Consider the following 26041-nt stretch of genomic DNA (forward strand, 5'->3'; position numbering starts at 1 on the left):
AACCAAAGCAATGTATAAGTTTAGAACCGGGCTAGTGTGATGCATTGCTTCAAAAACTGTTTACAAACACATGAAATAGTGACCCTCACCCGTAGGCTGTGAGGCTCCGGGACCAAGGCAGTATTTCCCAGGTGGGCAGGGGCGGCATTGAGACAAAGAGGAAGCGCCTGGCTCAGGAAGGAAGCTGCCACCAAGACAAGGTTTCGGTGATTCACTACCCCAAGGGCAGAAATGTCCAGGGGGACAAATATCACCATGAGGCTCCATGGACCCAAGTAAACAAAAATGCCCTGTGGAAGAAAGACAAAATATAGTTAGACTTCTCATTAACCGTTAGTCATCGGTGTTAAAATCTGGTATCTCTTCCAATGATATTTTTTAAAGTGTGCAGATGAAAAAAAAAAATTCTTATAAATGCTATCAAGCAGGCCACTTGCTGTTTTGCAGAGTATCTGTTGCAGATCTGCTCTGTGGCCCCTGAGTCCGAACCAAACACGTTGAATTAACATTCAGTGTCTATGCTCCGTATATCTGAAACAGACTACCAGATATCATAAAGTCTGCTGGGAGTCTGAGATTTTTTTTTTAATCAAGGTTGGAGATACATGTTTACTTCTCCCTATAACAAAAACACTACCACTTTTTTAAATGTCTTCTTTTCACTTCAACTGTGCACTCAAAGTTTTACTAGACGCCGTAAAGTGGATTTGAGATAAGTTTCTCAATAAATGTATTGTAAATACATATGCGTGAAAATAATTGTGGACATGAAGTGAAGTGGTTAAGAACTTAAACTCCATTGTTTGCATCAGAGGACATCCCGTTAGCTAGCTCATTATGCCAACGCACCAAAAATGAATCAATGCAGTGGCCTTTTTCGAGCACCTCGTTGTCTGCAATGAGTGTCACGACGAGGAGAGGTAGGACCCAGACGCAGGATAAAGGTAGGCCACAAAGGCAACAGGTTTATTGCTGGTCAGCAACTGTCTCCTCTCACACTGAGAGGAGAAAGGGGAATCAAAAAGTGGAGAACTAAAAATCCTCCACTGGGGAGGAAAAAACAGGCAAAAGGTATAGGGGACAACAAAAGGCGCTCCGCAAGGGAGGAAAAAGGCTCAAAAACAAGACAAGGCACAAAAGCAAGGCAAAACAACAAGGCAACAGGAACAAGGACTCGAGGACTGTGGGACGCTTCCATGCACTAACTGTGTGTGACACTTCGGCAACGGAGGGGAGAATGCAGGTGGCTTTTATTGTCTTGGTTGATTGGTGGCAGGTGGACATGATCATGGGCGGGGACCGGTAATTAGTGAACTGCAGGAAGGGCAAGTGACCTGGGGTGCGAAGGGAATCAGAAATTCAAAATAAAACAGGAAACATGACTATGACAATAAAAGGCCTGTCACGCAGGTGGCGGCGTGACAATGAGTGAGTGCATATCGGAGAGAAAGGCTGAAAAACGAGGAGGGGAATTTTTCATTATTAATTTTAAATCTGACTTGACAGCCTTCAGCGGGTGTATGGTTGGTTTTGAGCACCTTGTTGCGGCGTGGAGAGCTCCATGATGACTCACCAGCCACCGGAGGCTTTAAAAATTGAGTTATGTGAATGGCTTTAAATGCACAATGTACTTTACTTTGTTTTTGTTTTCTTTTTTTTTTTTTTTGTTTGACAGTAAACTTTACTATCTGCTTGAAGCCTCTTATTGAAGATTTGCTCACTATGCCAAACTGCTGATTTTTATGACGTGAGCTGAGTTCATTGACACCGTATTCATGCTTTTACTTGCAAGTCAAAGAAAAACAAAATCGACTAAATGACGGCTCGTATCTTGAAGAATATACAAGTCAGGTTACTCGTATCTGTATGTATTTGTTAGTTAAATCTGTCAGGACTTGAGTTGTGGAACTGGAGATGCTCGTCTGCCTTTTGACTATTGTTAAGGTGCCCTTGAAAAAAAAAAATCCAACCCACAAGTACAGCATTTCCCTCTGACATCTCTCCTTTCCTGCCTGTATACGTGTCCAACAAAATATATACAGCAGTGTGACTTAAATATTCGCTGAGAGATCAGTACAACAAAATGTTACTGTTATTTCATATTTAATACAGAGCCAAAGTGTGTGAATGTCTCTTATTTACAGTTATAACAAAGCCACTCATCCAGAGATATTCCCAAGATGGCCCCATATCAGACCTGGGCTGCAGGCCCCAGACGGCTCAGTCAGAGCAGTGCTGTTGCAGAAGGCACCTCGTGGGCAAGGGGTGCAGTCATTAAGGGATGTCCCACCAGGTGATGCACCAAAAGTGCCCATCGGACAAGGAGATGGCACTGATGAACCATCTGCGCAGTAAAAACCTGCACAAAATGATTTCCTTTAATAAGCTTCACTTGGGTTTCACTAAAGGGAGAGTGCAGATGTTTTTGTTAACTATGCTACCTGGTGGGCAGCTGTTGCATGCAGATTGTCCAGATGAAGATTGAAAAGCTCCTGCGCCACAGATGGACGGTTTAGCACTACCATATGGACACGCGTGGCCAGGCGGGCACTGACATCCTGTGGACAAATCAGATCAAAAAGCTCATCTGGTGTTTTCTTGCTTCTGTTATGTATGTTGTGTTATGTGGAACTATCTTCATAAGCTCACACGGGCCCTGTACTTTTAATCCCACCATTCATACCATGGAAACAAAGCAATGGATACAAAAAAAAAAAAAAAAAAAAAAACACGTCCTGTGTGAGAAATCCTGAGGGAGGCGAGGTGAGGACGTTCTGCAGCAGGCGCCCTGTCAGCAATGAGCTGGCGACTATTTATAGCTTCTGGTTCATTTCATGCCCAAGTTAGCACAACACTCTTGGAAAAAAGGTGCAAAGGTGGTGAGAAATCATTTCAAAGAATCTTTGGATGTCAGTGTAATCTACATTAACAGTCCGCCTCCACGTGCTAATGAGAGCAAATTCTAATCTGAGTCAGCACCAATTTGTACCCCTTCACAGATAATCACCTGCTGCCTCCTACCATATGCCTTGATTTTATCATTAAGATTCACTGAGAAATTAAAGAAAATGAAAATTAGAAAATATGCACATTGGAGTCATGGCCATTCGTTCAATTTTGCTTTCAACAGACCATAACTCATTTTCCCACGCGTAAAGAAGATTTAATTATGGTCCAATAAAAAAAAAAAAAAGGAAGGAAGCCATAAACAAAGTGGAAGGAATTAAGAACAGTTTGAAATACGGTAGCAATGTTACCACAAAATGCTCATCCATATTTTAGAAAGCAAAATAAAAAAATAAATGTCACCAAAAGCCTGCTACAACGTTTTACGTTTATTTCGTGATAATCACAAGTAACACGGTATGCACACTTGTGCAAACACATTATTTCAGATGTTAATTTATACTTGCCCTCTTGAAATGATTAAAAAAAATTCAATTGACATGTAGAGGTTATAGCTCCCATTTATGGTGGGAAAAAATTGAAATTATTGATCCTGGTCATTGTACGGGTGAAGAAAGGATTCAAAAATTACAATTAGAGAAGTACCTATCAATTGCAAGTTGACAGAATTGCTCTAAAAGCATCTTTTCCCTCCTTTATGTGTGAAAATGTGAGTAGTTTTCCTTTATTTTGTTTTTACTATAGGCATGAATGTGAGTGTGAATGGTTGTTTGCTTATACAGTATGTGCTCTTTGATTGACTGGCGGCCAGTCCATGGCGTACCCAGTTTATCGCTCAAAATCAGCCGGATTAGGTAGCTCAACCGCTCTAGAAAAACGGATGGATGAATGGATAGTTTTAGAATACAATCATTAACTCATTTTTTGTAAAGCTACTTCGGCTGATACACACATTAAAGGTTGTATAATAGAGACAGTTTGAGTCTAAAACTAATTATGTCCTATTTGTTTGAATTTATTTCATTTTATTTTCTACAATTGAAAGTGTCACTGAACACATTGTGATCAACGTTGGTGGTTAAAATGTAAGTTTATTATTGCAGTTTTAAATTACAGTGTTATAGAACTGCAAATGCATCACAGAGTATTGCCTCTCTCATGGGATTAACCAAATTAGGAACATTTCAGAATGATGCATTGCAGTTTTTAATTAAAGCACCTATGACTCATCTTAAAACACAATTGGGCAGAAAAGTTCAGAGTTTAAAAAAGTGTTAACGCACGTATGTACCTGGCTGATGTCCAGACACGGACCCCAACGGACAGAACCAACCCGGAGGACAGAGGAGGTCAACAGAGGTCTGCGCCCAGGACGGGCAGTAGGACCCTGGGTAACAAGCTTCACAGTCGGCCTCCGACTCAGCCCCCAACTTCCCTTGGAAAGTGCCTATCAAAATGGTCATGTACTGTGGGTCACAACATTGCGATGACATCGTATGGGTCTGCAAGACATTGATTCACTTGGTTAAGCAGCCCACCGACCATTATGGCAGTTCTAATGGACTGTCATTAGGTTTTACAAGCTCCTTTTAGAATTCCGAATACTTTACGATATTCTACTGTACCTAAGGGGCTTTATGGCACTGTACACCACCTATGGAGCCAATGTAGTTAAAAGCAAGCTGTCACGCACAAACCAAAAGCCTATTGGAGAATTGACACGGGCTTAGAAGAATCATTTGATAGCAGCTTTCTGATACCGGTTCAGAATAATTAGATTTCCTAGCCACTTAGGTGATGTTGGTTTTGTACCTGGGGGGCAAGGGCTTGGTTTCACGCTCCCTTCAACACAATAGTGGCCAGCAGGACACACGGCTCCATGGAACTGTCCCAGGGTTGTTTCACCAGGAAGTGCAAATAAATGAAATGAAATGCTATCATCTGAAAATAACAGGATGACGTAAGATTGTAGTCGTAGTATTTTAAATGGAAAAAAAAGATTTTCACATCGACATTACCTGTGATATTAACAATGGGTGTGGCAGTTGTGGAACCTTCGGTACAGTAGAATCCAGACTTGCAGGGTCCAGATGGGGACGAGAGGCCCGCTTGGGCACAGTAATGACCAGGCAAACAAAGTTGACAGTCATCCACAGACGTTGCGCCTGGAACAAACACAATTTTTATCAGAGATATTAAATACATTATTTAATATGGACTAGCAATTCAGTTGCAACATCAATATGGATTACTTTTTTTATGTTTATTATTTTATTTGATTTTTTTTTATAATTCTTTTTTTGGAGTATTTTCCTTAGTCTGTGTCCAACTACTTCTGTTAGATCTCTGTCGAGGTGCCTTTTTTTAAAGTTTCGAGGAGATTTTGTGCCAACACTGAGTGCAATTTAGATTTAGAACTGCTCAAAATTCCCTCCATCTTATCGAAGATCCCAGTTCCATACCCTAAGGCATGATGCTGCCTCCACTATGCTTCACTATAGTGTTCTTTTGGTGATGTGCAGTGTTTTGTTGGTACCACACTCACAGTTTTATATTGTGCCTGGAATTTCTAACAATTGTCTTCCTTTCAAGAAAAAGGAGAACTTGCATACCAATGTCTTCTGACTAAAGCTGTGTCTGTCACACATACAAGCACAAGCTGCCGTGTGCTCATGAGATCGAATTGTTTTAAATTACTAAAAAGTGTATTTGGCTGATGAATTACATGCTGTTTCACAATGACAAAAACATGATTATCCAATCACATGAAGCAGCTTATTCTGGCAAATTTCCCTTACAATAATTGTGTCGAATGCGTCACCTTCTAGGGAGCTAAAAGTGCCTGCAGGACATGCAACCATAATGCCGGTACCCTCTGGGCAGTAGGACCCTGCAGGGCACCGACCCCCAGTTGGGCCGTCCTCAGGCTGGGCAGAGACAGACCTGTGGATGCAGAGGTAACTAAAGCGGAGGGGGGGGGGGGGTTGTTGAGGACAAGAACAGATGGGGTAGGCGATATGGGAAGTGGAGTTGTGAAAGCACAAGGGACATTTAATTACGGTGTGTCCACAAGGTCTCGTTACAATTTAGACAAATTATTATGGAAGCAACTAATGAGATACTGCGAGATAATACGATTTGTCTATGTACTCAGTGGTTATCAAAGTTTTTAGCCATGTTGCATTTGTGTAATTCAGATTAACTGTTAAAAGGGAAATAGAGAAACTGTGCTCAAATAATAACTCGATTACTATGTGCTGAAAGTTCCTGTAGTGAAAAGAAATGTCTTTTTTACAAAAAACTTTACACAACTGTTTTTCACAAACCTAAGTTCCAAACTTGACTGATTAACAGAAGCTTAAAATACCACTGATTGTCACGCCCATCTAAGTGGAGTAAAATTCGTTCTCCACATTTGACCCATCGCCAACAACGTAGGGATGTAACGATACCGGCAATATTGTGATGTCGCAATATTAAAACTGCCACAATATATCGTCGTTGCCATGTCACAATATTAAAAGCAGCACATCTGTTAAAGTAGTCAGGTTGATTTCCATTTGTGCAGTTCTAGCACCCTCTGGCGGCTAGTTTTTTTTTTAGTACAGTTTAATCTTCACGAGGCATGTTTTGGCCCTTACATGTTTAAAATCCATGCTAATGGACAGATGAAGGGGCACGTAAAATGCTTGTGAACCAAGTTAATATGTGGAGGAACTCAATGCGTGCTTGCCTTAGCAAGTAAGTGTCTCAATATTAATAGTTAGCGATTGTAGGTTGTTTATATGAATTGCTGTAATGTACAAAAGCACAATATTGTATTTTTTTTAGAATGAGCTCACTTTTTTTTTTTTTACAATATTGTGACATTTTTTGTATCGTCAAACTCCCCACAATATCATGATAATTATCATATAGTGACCTTCATATCGTGATAATATCGTATCGGGATGTTTAGATATCGTTACATCCCTACAACAAGGCACTCTAAAGTTGCCATGCCAGCTCGCACGCGGGCTGTCAAGTCTAAATTTTAGTTTAGGTTTTCTAAAGTCACTCTTTTGCCTTTCTTTGGGTGACATTCACACACTGGACAACAAAAAGAGCTCTAAAACAGGCCCGTAGGCGGCATTTGCTTTTCTAACAAATGTGTTAAACTATAAAAAGATGTTAAAGGTAGGGTCCGAAGGATTTCCTGAAAAAACAAACAAAAAAAAAAAAACTGTGTATTGTGTACTGTATACAAATGAAATCTGCCTCAATCAGCGCCTGTGGGCTTCTGTTAATGTGTGGTGGTGATTTTGTCCTCGACCACCATTCCCCCCGGCTGTATTTTTGGTTCTTTTGTTTTGGCCTGATCGGGACGTTTCTGGTCGGAGATGCTTGGGCTTGCATACGTCTCCGCTCTCCTCGTGTCGTGTGTTTGATTCCTGTGTCTTGTCTGCATATGCAAATTCGGCTGTGCAAACCCCCGCTCGTGATTGGTGGACTGGTTTCGAACTAGTTCCTGATTGGCTGCTGTCCCAGGCTGGTGCTGGGCTGAGTTGCTGTAATAAGCAGGGGGCGTGTGAATGTTATGTTTACAAACTGCAACGGAAATCCGTCTGACCCTATCTTTATGTAGAATGTGAGCTCAGTCTTACCCAGGAGAACACACTCCAGTGGGGGCTTCCAGTCCAGAGGAGGCACAGTACGCTCCAGGAGGACAGAGTTCGCAGCCCAACTCGGTGGACAAGCCCATATGGCCACTGAAGGTGCCAGCTGGGCAGGGGAATGCTACACCAGACTGGGACCCTGTGGACAAATAGCATATCATATGTACAGATGGTCGGGGACCGCACATCATGGAAGAGTTCAAAAAGACAATTTTTTGTTGAATATACTCCGATAGAACCATTTGTCAAATAATGAGCTGTTAACTGATACAGCCACCTGCTAAGGGGGAACAAATAAAAAACAAATGTGACCACCAAAACCCAATCATTGCAGGTACTTTATATTGTTATAAGTGAACTTGTGGCCATCATTTGTGTCCCGCATAGTCAGATAATACACTACCTTTGCTGGTGTCCTACCTGGTGGGCAATAATGCCCTTTCGGACACAGCGTGGGAGTGTGAATTCGGGACATATTGCCTGCGTCGACATCCATGAAGCCGGCACAGTAAAATCCCGCTGGGCATGTTACACATTCAGCCTGTGGAGAGGCAATTTGCAAATTCATATTTGGAGAAAATATAACTACAATGAGCAGATGTTTACAACAAGCAACAGACGCGAACCCTTGAGCCGCTTGTTTCGTAGGTAGAGTGTGAACGATAAACTTTGTGGGGCACACGCAGACGTTCCAACACTTCAAGGGAACTGTAACATTCTCTTGAGTACGCAATTAAAACATCTAACTATGCTGTAAGGATTTTAAAAGGTTATATGCACTCAGCTGAAGAACATGGCGAGATCCAGTACAAAGACTGTATTAAAAATGTCACCTACTAACTAATAATGTTCAATTTTTATTGAATCTGTCATGTAATTATAATTTAACAAGAAGCTTTTATTATTATGTTTTTTGGTTCTGTTATGTGCCTAAACTATAGGAAATAAAATTACTTGTCAATATGATGTATTGCTTTAACTACACCATTGTGAACTACAACCACAATAATGCACATATTGTTTAAAAAAAAAAATACAATTCCCTGTGAGAAATTGTCAGAAGAAAATGAGAAATACATCCCCAGTTAGGGTGCTAACGTGTCTCAAATGTGTTCTAAGACATAAAAGGTATGAGAAGTGTGTGTTTTTCTTTTTTTTCCTGGAAGTCACGACTACAGTATAAATCAACATCTTCCTTACTTGCCCAGGTAGATTTTGAAAGGTCCCTGGCAAGCAGGGTACTGGTCGGTGAGATCCAGCTGGACATCTGCTTCCAGAAGGGCAAGGTATTGATGCATTGTGCCTCGGACAGTAGAACCCCGCTGAGCACATGAGAGAAGGGAAAGAGAGCCCTCTAGTGGTGCAGAGGAACCCTAATAGTAGAGCAGACACATCTTCTGTCAACTAAAAATTGTTCATAATGTGATGAATTAATTAGTGCTGACCTGAAGGACACGGCAGGCAGTCAGATATTTGACTGTTCCTGGTTTGGTTGCTGTAATGTCCTACAGGACAAGGTAATGGGACCAAAGAGCCCTGAGGACAATAATGGCCCTGAGGACAGCGGTCACCTGTCAAACCATCATCAGATGGTGTGGGCGACCAAGCCCCGGAGGTGCAGTAATAGCCTGCTTTACATTGGCCTGATGCAACAGCCATCCCACGTGATGCACAGAACAAACCTACACGAGCAGGAAAAAGTTTTAACACATGCACAGAAACTTAAAAGAATAAACATTAAGAGCACCTGAACGAGCTGCATGAACCATTTTACAAATTACAGATGATTACTGCACTGGAGAACAATAGATATGGAAAAAAAGAAAAGTAATGCCTGGAGTTACATTGGTGTATTCAGTTCACAGTTGGTATATTCAGTCAAATGATATTTACAACAACAAAAAAAGTCAGTGTGGGGAGGGGACATTTTTTCTCTGTATTTTTATTTTTTATTTTTTTTTATTTATTTATTTTTTATAAGAGCTCAGAATTGTTCATTCGGTAGTCTTACCGATTCAACGTCTTATCATCATTGCTCTTTTTTTTTTGTGTGTGTGTGCGTGCGTTTGCGTGTGTGCGTTTGCGTGCGTGCGTGCGTTTGCGTGCGTGCGTGCGTTTGCGTGCGTGCGTGCGTGCGTGCGCGTGCGTGCGTGTGCAAATACGTATAAATTTATACTCATTAATTCACCTAAAGCCTTATAAATATCCCATTACCCTTCGCCTTAACCTGGTACTTCAGAATCTTGCCAGAGTCGTGTTTTTCTCTGTATTTGAATAAAGTGCAATTGTACATCCACTACAGTAGGTGGCAGTGGTGCTCTGATTACGAAGGGAGCATTAGCTTTAAGAGGTGTAACTTAAAACATTTTATAGATAAAATAAAAAAAAATGATACTATAGTGATAGAGTTGGGGGTGGAAGGCAGGGGACACAAACAAATAGAGAAGCACTGAGCTATATCTATCTATCCATCTATCTAGCTTAATAGCTAGCTAGCTAGCTAGCGATCTGTATCTCCAGTAGCCTACCTGTCTGTCTATCTGTATCATCCATCCATCCATCCATCCATCCATCCATCGAATGTGATTTCAACATTCAAAACAAAAAATAAACCTAAGAAAAATAGTATGTGTGTGTTGACCTGGCGGACATGGTAGGCAATCCTGGGCTTTTGCCATCCGAGTGAAGGGATTGATGGACCCAGCTGGACATGGGTAAAGGAATTTGGACCATGTCCCAACTGGGCAGTAATGACCCAATGGACACTCATAGAATGAACCGTTGCTGCTTCCAGGACAATAGAACCTGTCCAAATAAAATATTGAATTAATAATGAATGTGCAGCATAGATTTGTTCCATCATTAACAGCGTTCCCATAAACCATTGGACAAATATGTGTTTACAGTGACTGTATGTCTTGCATTAGCAGGTTTACCCCTGGGGACAGGCGCTGCAGCTGGCTCGGCCGTCCTCTGTGCTGATGGTTCCCCGGGGGCAGAGCTGAGGAGCCGCGGAGCCCTCGGAGCAGTAATAACCTAGTTGTGTGTCCACCAGAGTCATGAAAGAGACGCACACAACCGCAGACGCTCACAATCCACAGCGGATGCGCTTCGATTTCCATTGTCAACACAGCAGCTGTTCATGTTTAGGCCTATTAACTTGAAGAAGAGCTTTGTTTACAGGCTGAGCAGGCTAGCGCTGGGCTTCTGTAAATTCCAAATGAAATTATTTTCCTTGCAGTTTCCGTTTTCCTTTGTTTCCTTTTGTGACATGCATAGACAGGCTTGTTATGTGCTGTTGTCTGTGGAACAAAATGATCCCTGATTGCCTTGAGCGGCTACATACATACAGATTTTTATCCATCCATCCATTTTCTTGACCGCTTTTTCCTCACAAGGGTCGCCGGGGGTGCTGGAGCCTATCTCAGTTGGCTCTGGGCAGTAGGCGGGGGACACACTGGACTGGTTGCCAGCCAATCACAGTACAGATTTTTAACATTTTCAATTATTTTTAAAATGTGAGAGCGCACACAAGGCACCATTTGTGTACTACTCACAGTGTGGTGTGCATGAAAAAGACCAACACAGCACATCGCACACTTGTGATATCTGTTGTAGTACTTTTACACTATGTTCCAGGCGTCCAGGGAAACCTCACTTGCCTGAAACATTGTGCCATGGTATTTTTATTTTTTTTTCCTCCATATTCAAGTTTTCTCATGGTGTATCGCGTTCTCTTTAACAAGGCTTATCACTGAAGCTACAACATTCCTGCAGCCTGGATCGACAATGTTGACCACAAACATAACAATATGTAAATGTAGAAGCAGAACAGAAACTGGTTTAGCATTCATTATTGCTGTAATACACTCGACTCCACACAACAGGATAATTGCTCAAGATAATCTTTCAGAAAAATTTAAAAAGTCAAGCCTTTGGGGACTTGATTGGAAGGGCATGAAAATGGTTAATATTTTCCCAATTTCTGGTACGTGTGAATCCAGCTTTATTTTATGTTGCCTTTTATCTAGTGAGCAACTGGACAATGGACATGGTAAGACCGATATAGTTTTTTCCGGGCCAATTATGTCCAGTTTGCTCCACTTCACAAAAATTAAACAGTCATCTCATTTGTGTTGATCACCTTTTGGGCACAGTCCACCCCCGTCTTGTCCCGAAGGCGGGTCCGGTCGAACCGCACCCCCAGCACAGAAGAAACCTTCCAAGCATTTTCCAGAAGGTGCAGAGAGGCCAGCAGCATCACAGTAGAAACTAGGGAGACACGGCTCACAATCCTCCTGACAGGAGACAAGTGGGTCACAAAAAAAAAAAAAAAAAAAGGATCAAGAGTGACGACCTAATAAAAACGTGAGTCTTCCTCATTCTAACATGCATAAAGGATTAGATATTGATTGGCCGCCACAAAGAAAAACGTTAATTACTGTAAGTGATGTACAGACGTGGTGAGACACAGCTGGAGGATAGAAAGTATTGATTTGCAATAACTATAATGGACAAGTGTGTAATAGCGTACAGGGACACAATGTTTTCAGTCAGAAATTAATATATGATGCAATAAGAAATTGTGCTCATTTTTTATTTTTATTTTTCTCAGTTGCATGGGCTCTTTCAATAACTGCATTTAATAGAGAATTGTATCAGTTGGCCCATTACATAGAGTTTGCACATGTTTTCTTTCTTTTGGTATAGAATATAGCTAACTAGCTAGCTAATTAAGTTATCTATCTATAGGGTATTTTGTACACAATCATAAAATTCACAAAAATCAATGAAAACACCCTTGGACATAATTTAAATTTATTATATAAAAAATAAAAATATAATAATAATATAAATAGAAATAATATCAATAAATATACAGTAATGTAAAATAATAATGTACAAAATACTAATTACTTGATAGGAAACACTTTTTTAAGTAGTGGAAATAGTTACGGTACTTTCGCTGGTAATGAGTTGCTTTTATTTTATTACTTTTCATTTATTTGTTTTAAGTAATTAAATTACTAACTCAGTTACTTTTTTGAGCCATTAATGACTAACTATTATTTTCTAAAGTAATGTTCCCAACAATGATCCGACTACATCTTTAGGAGAAGAGGCTGCTGACACATGAGAGTGGTTTTTAACAAAAGTCACCTGGGAGGCTAATTTGGTGAGGTTAGAGAAAGTACCACGAGGACATGGCAGAGGATGGATACTGGCCTGGGGACAATAATGGCCAACAGGACAGGGGCCCCCCTCGCCTGGTGAGTCACACAGAGAGGAAAAAGGTTGCATTTTTGACACACATCTCAAAACAAGCCCATTGATGGAGATTCTTCGCCATATAAGTGTCAGGCGAGCGGCCAGATTATAAACGAGCAGCACATCCTGCGTGCTTGTTTACCTGCAGCCTGCGAGACGGGTCGAGGAACGGTGTTTCCGCGTAAGCAGTAATATCCTTCCTGACACGCTCCACTGACAGCTGTGCCATTTGTGGAGGAGCAGTAATGGCCACCATCACACTGCTTGCACTGAGAGACAGACCAGTATCCCGGGTCAGGACCATACGTTCCCTCTGGACAGCTTCTCAAGTCAAAGCCAGTTCTTTCAGGGCAGTAAAAGCCTGCAAAACAAATACAAGGACTTCAACGGATCAATATAGTGCAATTAACTATAAGGAGTGACAGGAATTCACAACAATTTAATACAAGCTGAACCCATACCTGTGAGTGAAAATGTACTAAAAGTGTCATTGTACTGAGAAGTTTAATGGAAAATTGTTAGAGACAAGACAAATGTGTAATGTTCTGTCTTTTTTTCTAACTGTACAATTGTAAATAGAAGAATTTTGTAATTCAAAAGTGTTAAACCTCTGCCTCTTAGGAATAGGTGATGTCATATATTTTCCCTATTCTGCAAAACTTAATATCAAAGTGCTTAGCAAATACCTTGTTTGTTTGTTTGTTTGTTTTGGAGCAGAATCCATACTTTGTGCTCATTTGGTATTTCGGAGGGTCGAAATACCATAAGACAAGATATATGTAATGTCATGTCTGGGGTCACGCCAGAGTTAAGTTTGAGTTCATGACCTGTTAAGTTGGGTTCATGACAGTGAGGTCGTGTCTGTACTGATGTAACAAGTATCTGTTTTGAACTGATGTAACCATCATCTGGTTCAACTGGAAAAACGCTGTGAGATGTTATGTGATGTCAGGACCTGTGTGATGTCAATCTTTACTCCTTTAGGTGATGTCTGGACCTATGTGATGTCAATCTTTAATCCTTTACTTAGTGACAACCAATCAAATCAATTCACTGCCTGTAGTAGCGTTCTGAGAAGTGTCTGTGTGTTTGCCGGATTATTGCTTTCTGTCCCTCTGTGCAACTCTCTTTGTTTCTCATCTAGTCGAGTTTGTTCCATGCCTCTCGATGTGAATAAATAGTTAAAATCTTATTTGTGTCTGCGCTTTGGGATGCAACCTTAAGCACATGACATGTAATGTTATTGTCATGATATTGAATCTACTACAGCAGCCAAATCATAATTCAAGGAAAGCTAACAGCCAGAGAAGAATCAACACATTTTGCAAGTACTAAACAAAGCAAAAGTAAGAAGCAAGCAAGTTTGAGCTGCTCTCGTTTGTGTCTAGGCATTCTTGAGCTAGACACAAGTTCAGTTCCCCACAAATTCATATATATTGATGGAGTGGGATTCAAACTTTCAAAAGGAAAGAAATGTCATAGGCAAGTGTACCAGTGCTGAGGTCCCTGGTCATTCAGCTGGAGGGAACAAAAACAATGTGTTCAGCTATCGATTGCAAAGCAGTCCTGTGTCACCATTCAACCTTTAGCCCCAAGAACTGCCGTCTCATCAGCCAATATGAAATACGGGCATGTTATCACCAGGGACAATGTAGGAACATTCTCATATTTGCTATTTGTTTACATTATTAGCTTTCTGGCTTCTTGGCTCTTGGTAAAATCTTCATTTACGTCATCCCCCCCCTCTACCAAAGGTGAAAATGTGATGGAAAATACTAAGGTGAAAAACAGGAGGTGAAAAAAGTTCAAGAAAGACAAACCTGGAGGGCACAGATGCAAAGTGCCAGCCACGCAGTACCAGCCTGGAAGACAGGGCTCACACTGAGTGGCATGGGTAACAGCAACATATGTCCCCGGATCACAAGGTATTGGTTCAGCGGATCCTTCCGGGCAATAGGAGCTTTCAGGACAAGGTCCTCCTGTCATTCCATCGGTAGGAGTGGGTGTGACAGCTCCCCCAAGACAATAATACCTACATAAATTGATAAATAAAAGATTAGCATTATGCATCGTGTTACAAAATTCACTTCAGTTTTTTTCAAATTTCATTTCAGCCATCATTGAAACAGGCGTGAGGCCATCAGATATTTGACAGCTTAGGTTTTGCCATTTTTTATAAGAATATCATACTATGTCCTTGCCGTTGGCTTGCCAATTGACATTGGACCAGTGTTGCAAAACTGCTGCCTGGTGAAAAGTTTTTCTGTCCCCGAAGGTTGTCGTGAGGTAAGATTATGTTGTCCAGAAAGTTTGTAGGAGCAAAGGTTTATCACTCGCTAGAAATGTTGATTTGGCTAGTCGTGAACAAGGAAATTGCAAAGCATAAGCTGTGATGGCCTCAAGTTGACACTCTATATACAAAGCAGAGTATATAGTAAGCACCCTCCAATGCAGTGTCCAGAAGGGAAAGTCAGCCCAGCTTTGTCACAGTAAAATCCCGCAAGACACATTTGACAGTCCTCGTGAGTGTGCAGGCCCGTGCTGTTTGACCATCTGCCTATGGGACATTCCATAGGAGCAGTAGTACCTGTAAGAGAAGACTCGAAGTTGACTAAACGTTACTTTGTTTCACTAGACATAGTGCTTAAATGCACCATAAATGTCCTGGAGTACCTCTTGCACTCTAAGGTGGAATAAGTGTGATTTGAAGCCACAATCAATAGTTAAGGACAAAAAGGCCTCATTTGAAAAGGAAATGGTCAGTGCCTCCGCTCTAAGTAAACATATTAATCTGAAGAAAGTAGTTAAATGTTACAAGATAAATGTTGTCAGAAAATCCTTGAGGCCACCAGATGGTAATTAGCATAAATAAAACAATAGTGGCCTTGGACGAGAATGGAGCAGAATGCTAACTGCACGCAGCATACATTTGGTTACATTAGCTAGTAAAACAAGCTGCATCTGCGCTACATCGGAACCCTGGGACTGTAATTGAAAATTTAAGGCTTTAAAAAATGTAAGGACTGTGACTAAAAGAGTGTCCAGCACCACCCTTTGGGGATCTGAGCACTACAGTCGGGAAGCCCTGGGAGGTGGCGGGCGCCTACATTGCAACGAATGACTGCTCAGTGCGCCTATTATGTTTGATTTTTATTTTGTATACGGCACTGTTTCAGAGACGTTGTTGGTTTTGTCAATCATATTGTACATAATATTGTACATACAGTAAGAACTACCTGCTGGGCAGTAATGACCAAGAGGACATTTTGAACCAGAAAATCCATCTAATGGGGTTGGAGAGGTTGCGCCACCTTTGCACCAAAAACCAGCAAGGCATGGTCCTATAGATGGTTGTTGGACATTATTACCATACACCAATGCAGATATACATATAGCAATCACATCCTTGATCAAACCTGCCGGCTCTGAAAGTCCTCGCGAAGGACAGTACTGTCCACGAGGACATGGCATGCAGGCTGAAAGGCTGTCCGCGTGCTCGCTTGGGTTGAATGAGCCTACGGGGCAAGGGTGCTCCTTGGACATGCTTGTGCCTGCAGGGCAGTAATGTCCTTTCGGGCAGAGCCTCAGCAATGAGCCATTGGCTGGACTCAGCCTCGGATCACAGTAGTAACCTTGTGCAATGAGACGTGCATACATTGAAGTAATCATTGCCCATATGGGAGTATTCTTAAAACAACACTAACACAGACTACGCTAATTAATTGAATTAATGCCAGCATGTGGATCATGTCATAAAGTTTTGATGAATAAAACATTTTCAGAGATGCTTGCTCAAGTATTCTGTTAAACAGCTGCATTGTGTTAGCTGAGAGAGTCAAAAGGGGGCACCCACCTGCCTCACATGTACTGCAGATTGATTGCCTCTCTCTGTCCTGGTAAGTTCCTGATGGACAAGGCTCTGGAGATGCGCTACCATTTAGGCAAAAATGACCAGGTGGACATGGCAGAGCTTTTGAAACAATTTGACCAGGAGGGCACCAATAACCTGTAGAGCGAACAACTCATTACAAGGGAGTGGTTTGATACAAAATTAGCGGCATAGCAACATAGCATTTGGAGTTCCCCAGGGATCTATTCTGGACCACCCTTTTATTTATTGTTTATATCAATGATTTTGTCTTTTGCTCACAGGAAATTCATGAAATCCTTTTTGCAGATGACACAAATTTGTTTGTGTCACACAAAGATATCGATCTTCTTGAAAAGCTCTTGAATAAGTAACTCGAGAAGGTAGACACTTGGTTCAAGTGCAACAAATTATCATTGAATGTTAGTAAAGTAATTACATTGTTTTTGTGTGAATAAGCACAAACACAGTGATCAGGGTATGAACATAAATATAGATGGGACATATTGATTGATCCATTTTTTCAGTGTAATGGTTGTTTAACAATATTTTTTTTTTCTCTATTTTGGATGCATTTTGGAAACAAACAAAAAAACAAGCAAACAAGCAAAGAAAATCCAATTAGAATATTGAGGTACATGCTCCAAAGTCAAAAGCAAATGTGCCTTCCTTCCACAATCAGCTGGGATAGGCTCCAGTTTCCTGCAAGCCTAAACAGAATAAGCAGTACAGAAAATAGATGAGCATTCCAAATTGCCATACAAATAGTCACTTTGTAAACTTAAAATACTCACGCTGTGAAGACACCTGGCAGATTGACAGAGGGGGTATAGGAAGATGTTTTCAGAGTAATATTGCCATCTAGTGGCAATATTTTTTGAATAATGTACATCATTTTTGACAGATGGAGTATTTTTTGACTTTTGGGGGGAATTAAAATGTACCACTATTGGGTGTTCGACTTTGGAGGCTTCACTTCATACTGTCATCACACAGACCTTGATCACAGGGCCCAGTTGGTGTACTCAGGCCGGGTCGACTGCAATAGAACCCCGGTGTACAAGGTTGACAGTCGGCCCTGCTGGTCAGACCGGGCACTGGAGAAAATGTACCAGCGGGACATAACTGTGGTTCTTCGGAGCCTTCAACTGTCGGGTGACAAATAGAGTATAGTTTTAGGATATTTTATTTGCTCATTAAGCGGGTTAGGTGACCTAATACTACTTTATCGTGAAAAATGGAAACAAATGAAAAATAAAATATACATATTTAATTCAGATTTGTAATTTTGTTCCTGTTAAAATTTAATGAGCTTTTTGTTTGAGAAGAAGAAAATTGCACTGTGCTGTATATCTTTTTTTTTTTTTTTTTTTACTAAATGCCCTTTGATAAGCCCACTTAAAACATTTATTGGCAATTAGCGAAACTTCTGTTCCAAGGCAGTAAAGCGGGGCTTACCACAGTATGTCCCACTTGGACAGATGCTGCCTGTTTCACCATCTGTTGGCTTGGCTTCAGTGGCTCCTCCTTCACAATAATAACCTGGAGAACAGGGACCCATCGGCGAAGCCAAACCTGTTGATCAACCACAGCAGATTTGCATATCATATGGAGGATACTTCATTCGGTACACATTCTAATAAATCCAATATTTCTATTATAATGGCGATGAGACACTTTTCAGTTGCACTCTAATTACCTGAGATGTTACAGAAGGCTCCTGGCAGACAAGGTAGGGGCTCCGAGCTGCCTGCGGGGCAGTAAAAGCCCGGCTGGCAGCGCCCCCCTGTGGCAGTGGCGGGGCACAGACAGTTGGCATTTGTATAATTATCTAGGTCAAATGGCTGCGAGTTCCACGCTGCTGAGACGCAAAACCAACCTGAGAGGAACAAATTTCATGTGTGTGACAGTCTAGGATACAGGGCAGGAAAAAAAGACAAAAGAAGATGACAGAAAATGGTTGGGGGCAGATGACGCAAGGTTGTAGCTGACAAGTAAATAAAATAGACTGATTAGAGGCGTGTTTTGAAGAAGTGGATGACCTCAAAATGGCCTCGCATGTATAGCATCCATTTACCAGTATGCGTTAGCATTAGGGAGACCGGGGCTAGTTGGATCACTTTTTGTACTTTTATATATTTCTTGGAATCAACACATCATATATAAACACAATGTATACCAGATGAAAGACCAAAGTCTTGGGTATATTTTTCATTTTCGTACTTTGTGTCAGTGCAGAGTTATAAGCCATCAAATAGAGGGAGTGAACATTTGACATGTTGCCCTAACAATGGGTAAGTTGTCACACTACATGGCGTAAGATGTCAAGTTGGATTTTGCAACTAATTAAACAAGGGGAAAAAAATCATCCTTGTTCTCTTGTTTTGTTTTGTTTGTTTGTTTTCACAGCCAGATAAATTGTTTATCATTGATCTTAACGATTTACTAGTCATTGAGCAAACTTTAACATAAAATATTATGAAATAAATTAAAGTCCTTAGGAACTGCTGGCATATAGGTCATAGCTCTCAACCTCAAATGCCTGTTTTGCTTAACTTAAACTGTAAATGTGAGATTAAATTTGATTTAAAAAAATTAGAGCATTTCAGTTAATGAATGGATGGTTCATTATGAAACTTAAACCATTCCTAACATGTGGGCATTCTGTAGTTCCAACAACTGGAAAATCCTTTTTTTTTTATCAATGAAACAAAACCTAGCAAACTAAATTTCTCACTCTTCAAACTCATCCTCTGAAGAACAATTGTGGCATACGTAAACAGAGTTGCCAGAGGTGCATTTTTCATTGGCCCATTCTTTGCATATGTGACAACAAACCCCAAAATCACTGAGACAAGTTGCCCCAAACTACCATGTTGGCTAATACTTGCTCTAGTTCAAAGTTAGCTTAAAACAGAGCAGTGACTGAGGCATGACAAGATGTCTGAATCTCTCCTCTAATGAGTCCACATGATTTGCTGCTAGGATTTGTCTATGTTCCACTTTTTTGTTGCGCCCTCTGGTGGAGAAGAAAATTGCAATGTGACAACTTACCCGTGATACAACTAGCCCTGGTCTCCCCTAAGCTAGCCGACTTCAAGGCATCGTTATGTAGTTTTGAAGAAATGTGTAATTGACTTTATTTTAATGAATGTGTAATTGACTTTATTTTATGTTTAGTTAACATAATGGCAGACAGCCAACCCCAGACTGAATCTTGGGTCTGTTCAAACTGTATTTCTCCTTGCCTCTGTTGCTTAGTGCTTGCTCATGTGGGGTTTCGTTGGTCTTAGTGTGTGAGGCGTGTGGTCCTACAACAGCTCCATGAAGTGCTTTATCAATAACCTTTGTCGTAAATTGGCGCTATACAAATAAAATTGCCTTAACCTGACATAACACTCTTGAAGAGGCTCTTTGTGCTTAATCTGCCAAACTACTTTAGCTGGATCCTCGAAATAGAAGTCTGTGTGAACTGACAAAGATAAATTACTCTTCTATTTATTAAATTTTTGGGGGGAGATCAACAACGGGGAAAAAAAAAAAAAACTCATTACTGACCAGCTTTGCATTTTCCAGACACATTAGTCAGCCTCTCCTTCTCACAGTAGTGTCCAGGGGGGCAAGGCAGGCAGCTGTCCAGACTTTGGGTCATGCGCTCAGGGTTGTAGTAGCCACGAGGACATGGGTACTGAGTGGCATGCCTTGTACCTACAGTGAGCATACAACACATTTAGGACTGTTTCATTGTGGTATTTTCCCAACAGTAAGCACAAATTCATTCTACCTTTAAAAACGTGACCTGTGTTTTGTCATAAAGTTCAAGCATTTTAGACAAAGAAATGAAAGTAATTGTTGAAAATGTCAATTTTGCTACATCCTGCCTCACATCTTTATCTGGATTTACACCAAGATTAAGTTGGTTCTTCGTTAATCAGAGCAAAAAATGTATAATTGTATGAAACAAAATGTAAAAGCATCTCATAAAACCAGAGAATACACAATAAAGGGTAAAAAGAAGTACAGTAGAGTGATAAGTATGCAACATTATTTGGCGAAAAGATGCATATTTTAAATTAAAATTCTGAATTAGACTGATTCAGTTTGTACAAGAAATGTTTTGAGTGAAATTTTTGACATGGTAATCTTGAAGAAAATTTGATCGAAATAAAGACATTTTCTGTCATGGTGTGGGTTGGGTTTTGGTTATTTTTTTTATTTTACTTATGTCACTGTTCAGGTTTAGTTTGGGTTTCGTCTTTATCGTCATGTTTCTTTAAGTTTCAGCCATGATCTGTGTTTTGTTTGGTTGTCCTTGTGTGCCTCCCTAGTCTTGTCAAGCATTGTCATGTCCACCTGCGTTTGCCTGCCCTTCCTCATGAGTCAACCAATCAGCATGCTCTACCACTTGTGTCTTGCCCAGCTGTGTCTAATTGTGTCAATTAGTGTGTGTGTATTTAGTTTCTTGTCTCCCTGCTGTCCGCGTTGATTCATTGTTGGTTTTCACCGATCATGCTGCCTGCTTTCCCTAAAAGTTCCCCCATGTTCTGTATTGCTGTTTTATTATAAAGCCAGATCCTTGTTTTTGTTTAATGAAATCTTTTTGTTGACTGCACCTCTGCCTCCAGGCCCTGCTTCCCCGCACCGTAACATTTTCATAAATTGCAAGACATATTGTCATTATCAAGAATCGGAACTTAGTACTGGCAAGTGCTCAAATGTAAGTACTTGTTTTCATACTCATTCTTAGCAAAAAGTGGCATCACAGTGCATCAATGATTATTATCTTTCATAAGTCACAATTTGTAATAACAATCTTGTATTGGATGTCATTAGATGTACAGGTGTACCTAATTAAGTGTCAACACAAAAGAGATCTTCATGTGTTTTTATGTGAGCCTACCATCTGGACAATAGAACCCTGGCGGGCAGGGAAACTTGGCGAAGTCGCTCGTCTTCTCGGGGCAATAGTAGCCAGCAGGGCAGGTTGAACACACCGACTGTCCTGGGAGGTTTGTGTAGGACCCAGCTGGGCAGGATGCTGGGCCTGTACTGCCTTCCAGGCAGTAATGAGCGGGTGGGCAAAGACCTCCCTCCGAGCCTGGGGAGGGATAAGCAATTAGAAGCGGCAAATTGCAGCGATCATGACTGTTAAGCCGTTATTATGATGAATCTTGTGATAAAGCCTGATTAATTCATGTATCACTGTCAACAAAACACCCTCACACATTCACATTTGTCGCCATCTGTTTTTGTAATACCTATTTGGGGTATTTTTCTCCACATTTAATTTAGCACTACATAATTATTCAATTTGTGAATAGAATGCTGTGAATACGAATAAAATATGAATATCTAGGTAAACATTATCATCACCATGGGCTTGTTTGTACACAATTACTGGCTACTCTTTTTTTTTTTTTTTTTTTTTTTAATATTAAATTGTATTTGCAGCAGTGGTGATCGAGTGATCACAGCAGACCTTCTATTCTGGTTTAAAAGCTATCAGAAACGCTGACCTACATTTACAACCTAAATTAAATTGGACTAATTTATTCACGACTCTCTGTGCTCTTCAATCACTGGCACTTCTCTGGCAGTCCCAGCACCAATGTTAGTATTTATTTATTTATTTATTTATTTTGTCAAACCCGATTTCTGACTGACCAGAACAAATCTTATCATTTTGTATGTATTGAGAATCTGTACATGTGTATGGGAATGTTAGCCAGTTAATGAGGATTAAATAAACTGTTCAGCAGTAACGCTCAATGAAGCCCGACTCGACAGCGTGTCAACGCTGTCATTAATTTGCCGCCGGCCTCTCACGCTTTCACACACACGCCAACAAATGGTGTTAGCCATCTTCAGCCCATAGAGAGAGTGTTTTTCCCCAGCTAGCAAGCTATCTTAGCTTACGAAGCAGCTGGTCCACAGCAGGGTTATTATAGTTTTGAAGTTTTTCATTTTAGTAAGTTTTTATTTCATTTTAAGTTTCGTTTTTTAAATTTAGTTATTTTTAATTAGTTTTCATGGTTGTTTTGTTAGTTTTTATTAGTTTTAGTTATTTAATAAATGCTTAGTCTTAGTTTAGTTTTAGTTAGTTTCAGTATTAGTTTTTTTTTATGTGTATTACTTGTGTGCAATATTCATAAAACACCATGGGAGCGACATCATCTGAAGGTGATTTTTTAATGGCTGCTAGATGACGTCACTTCTGTGTGGCACTTTCAAACGTCCTTATTCCGGTTATGCATTAAATTAATTACCAAAGACAAAAACGAATGACATTTTTGCTATAATTATAGTTTTAGTTAGTTTTGTAAACATAAAACGTAGTTTCAGTTAGTTTTCGTTTTTTAAAAAGCATTTTTGTTTTTATTTTATTTCATTAACAAAATTGTTTTTGAATATTAGTTTTCTTTTTTTTTTCGTTAGTTTTAATTAAGTAGAACCTTGGTCCACAGCAACAATGATTTATTATTTATTATTCACAACATTGATAGGCACAGAAAGCCGACCCAGATTTGGCCTTTGACCACAATGGGGTGCAGGACACGAAAGGAAGCCATTTTAAACTAAAAAGAAAAACGTTTTCGGAAAACACAATTCAATATATGAAAAAAAAAAAAAAACTTTGCCATGATGGATGTCTGTTACGAAAAGGACACAAAAACTTAGTAATAATACCTGTGGCTGCTGAGTCCCCACCAGAACAGTAAAATCCTGTCTGACATTTTCCCGAGGGTCGACTCAGACCTTCAGTGGCACAGAATTGACCTGCTGGACACGAGCTGCAGCCAGTGACATCTGTCACAAAAAGACTAAAAAGCACATACAAAGAAATTTGGTAACGCAAAATGTCTACTTTCTAAGATATGTGTCACATGCTTGTTCCCTGACCGGTCTGAGTAGGTTCCAACAGGACAGGGTAGCGGGAGACTGGTCCCCTCAGGACAATACCTTCCCTTTGGACACGCTCCTCCAACTCCAATGCTGAAGTTTCCATCCGGATTTGGGAAGTTTACACCTTTAAAAAAAAGTTGTATTTGGAATCCAGTTGATCAGTATGATGGGGTGAAATTGCCAAACTTGAATTACCTGCTATGCAGTAATAACCAGCCTGGCAGGGCCCTGTGGGCTCAGAGAGACCCCAGTCCTCGCAGTAGAAGCCTGTTAACAAGCATTAGGAGAGAAAAAAAAACAACAGAAAATAAAAAAATAAAAAATATCATTCAAAAAATCTTTAGGCATTTACTTACACATAAAACTGCTCTAGATTTAAATGCATTGAGTGATTTCTTTTCAGTGTTGTTTTAGCTAATTCATGACAAGCATGAGACAATACTCTCACCTGCTGGACAAATGAGGCACTGCTCCACTTGACTGAAGCCCAGCTGAGGGTTGTATGTGCCAGGAGGGCAGGGCAGGATGCCCTCGACACCTCCTGCAAGACAATAGTGACCTAATGGGCAAGGTTGAATGCCCTCCCCTGATACACAGTAGCTCCCAGGGGGGCAATCTCTGCATGCGTCTGCACCTTCAATTAGGAAAAAAAAAAGAATTTAAAAACATATCTATATTCCATACTGACCTAATTTCATCTGACTTCTTCAGTACCTGTTGCATTTGTGTAGGTCCCATCAGGGCATGGGGTAGGGGAGGCTGAACCCATGAGACAGTAGTGTCCAATAGGACAAATGTCCCCTGTCAAACCATCAAATGGCTTCGGAGACACTGCACCCCCTGAACAATAAAACCCTAAAAAAAAAAAAAAAAAAAAAAAAAAACTGTGGGAGCTTTATTGGTCACTTTAATCTCTTTAACCAAGCATAATATAAAGGCCAATATCAATTAAATTTATAGGGCAATAAAAGGAAATTATTATTAGAAAGAGCTTTTAATTGAACTGACCTTTTACATTGCCATTAATTTCCCATTTTAATGAGTTATAATTTCAAAGATTTATATTTTGATTATGTAGATAAAACTTTATAATCAGAATAAAGGGGTACAAATGCATGAAGTGTTGTAGGTTTTGTTTGTTTGTTTTTTTACATATATTATTTAAATACACTAAAGTGGATATATCACCTATGTCACAGGTCCCTGAAGGTTGTCTTATTCCAGTTGAGTTACAGTATAGTCCAGGAGGGCAGGGCAGGCAGTGAGACACGTTTTGAGCCCCCACAGTGTTACTCCAAGTTCCAACAGGACAGGGTTGTTGCTGAGGGTGTTTTGTTCCTCTGGGGCAAACATAGCCTGCGGGACATACTCCCCCAGAGTCCACAGAAACCTGGAGGAATAAACAGTAGAGTCATCAAATGATCATTCGTTATTTTGCCATATTTGAATTGTTTGATAAAGACCTTGCTTCAGTTCAATGGGACGTAATTAATTTTCAAGACAAAAAAAAAATTCAATTAATTCAAACATCTAAAATAATAAAATACCACTCTGAATTGACAACATAATGTAGGATGAGTATCTAGAGTGTCTGAGCCATCGTTTCCATCGAAACCATCGGTTTCTTACTGGAGAGGATGTGGAGGCTGCTGAGGTGCAGTAATGTCCAGGGTCGCAGAGGCCTTCCGGGTCAGAGAGGCCAGCTTTACTGCAAAACCATCCTGCCTCACATGGTCGACAATGCTGCACATCTTCACCCCCGGGCTCATCGGAATACCACCCCTGAATTATCACATTATATATAATTTATGGAAAATTATATTCGTCGCACACATATAGTGGATATAAAAAGTCTACACACCCTTGTTTAACGCCAGAATTGTGTGACCTATAACTAGTGCAAATCAATTGAATTTGTTCTCTTTTTTTCATCTTTTGGGAAGGGAAAGTAAAACTAAACAACTGAAATTGCAGAAGTGTGCACACCCTTTTTAAACTGGGATGTGGCTATGTTCACAATTAGTGGTAGGCTTTTCCTGGCATGTTTTTCAGGCAGAAGTCTAAAAGGTTTTTGCTAACACTAACTGCTATTTTGAACTGTTCATAATTCGCTCCACCTTGTGTGAATACCCAGTTCCAACTGAAAAAAAAATATATATATTGCAGAGCCACAAAACATGGTGTTGCCGCCCACACAACTTCACTGAAGATATGGTGTTCTTAGGGATGAGACGTGTTGTGTTTGCACCAAACATAACTTTTGGAATTATGGCCAAAAATTTCAATCTTCATCTTAATGAACAATATAACACATTTTCTCACATGTGTTTGGGAGATTGTAATCCAATAAAAATTACAGGTCACAGTTATCTTGGTCTATTTTTTTACATTACAAAATCTTACATTTGAACAGGGGTGTGTATACTTTTATATTCACTGT

General features: G+C 40.3%; 1 protein-coding gene across 1 annotated transcript in view; it reads right to left on the reverse strand.

Annotated features, from left to right (window-relative positions):
• The window catches only part of LOC144033554 (uncharacterized), a 73134-nt gene that overhangs the window by 36982 nt on the left and 10111 nt on the right, over positions 1–26041 (reverse strand). Inside the window, exons 20-52 of the mRNA XM_077541739.1 lie at positions 25231–25383; positions 24790–24991; positions 24316–24456; positions 24050–24235; positions 23797–23868; positions 23599–23725; positions 23386–23519; positions 21599–21796; positions 20257–20406; positions 18398–18577; positions 18157–18273; positions 17697–17846; positions 16684–16836; positions 16247–16462; positions 16067–16171; positions 15273–15417; positions 14651–14862; positions 12973–13191; positions 12723–12829; positions 11707–11860; positions 10499–10598; positions 10204–10367; positions 9008–9244; positions 8763–8935; positions 7983–8103; positions 7551–7701; positions 5729–5868; positions 4926–5072; positions 4720–4848; positions 4199–4354; positions 2442–2558; positions 2198–2359; positions 90–290 (exon numbers count right to left, since the gene is read on the reverse strand). Of these exons, the coding sequence (XP_077397865.1) occupies positions 90–290; positions 2198–2359; positions 2442–2558; positions 4199–4354; positions 4720–4848; positions 4926–5072; positions 5729–5868; positions 7551–7701; positions 7983–8103; positions 8763–8935; positions 9008–9244; positions 10204–10367; positions 10499–10598; positions 11707–11860; positions 12723–12829; positions 12973–13191; positions 14651–14862; positions 15273–15417; positions 16067–16171; positions 16247–16462; positions 16684–16836; positions 17697–17846; positions 18157–18273; positions 18398–18577; positions 20257–20406; positions 21599–21796; positions 23386–23519; positions 23599–23725; positions 23797–23868; positions 24050–24235; positions 24316–24456; positions 24790–24991; positions 25231–25383 (5119 nt within the window). The remainder of the gene's footprint in view (positions 1–89; positions 291–2197; positions 2360–2441; positions 2559–4198; positions 4355–4719; positions 4849–4925; positions 5073–5728; positions 5869–7550; positions 7702–7982; positions 8104–8762; positions 8936–9007; positions 9245–10203; positions 10368–10498; positions 10599–11706; positions 11861–12722; positions 12830–12972; positions 13192–14650; positions 14863–15272; positions 15418–16066; positions 16172–16246; positions 16463–16683; positions 16837–17696; positions 17847–18156; positions 18274–18397; positions 18578–20256; positions 20407–21598; positions 21797–23385; positions 23520–23598; positions 23726–23796; positions 23869–24049; positions 24236–24315; positions 24457–24789; positions 24992–25230; positions 25384–26041) is intronic.

Source organism: Festucalex cinctus, chromosome 13 (genome assembly GCF_051991245.1).
Source record: "Festucalex cinctus isolate MCC-2025b chromosome 13, RoL_Fcin_1.0, whole genome shotgun sequence".
Lineage (NCBI taxonomy): Eukaryota > Metazoa > Chordata > Actinopteri > Syngnathiformes > Syngnathidae > Festucalex > Festucalex cinctus.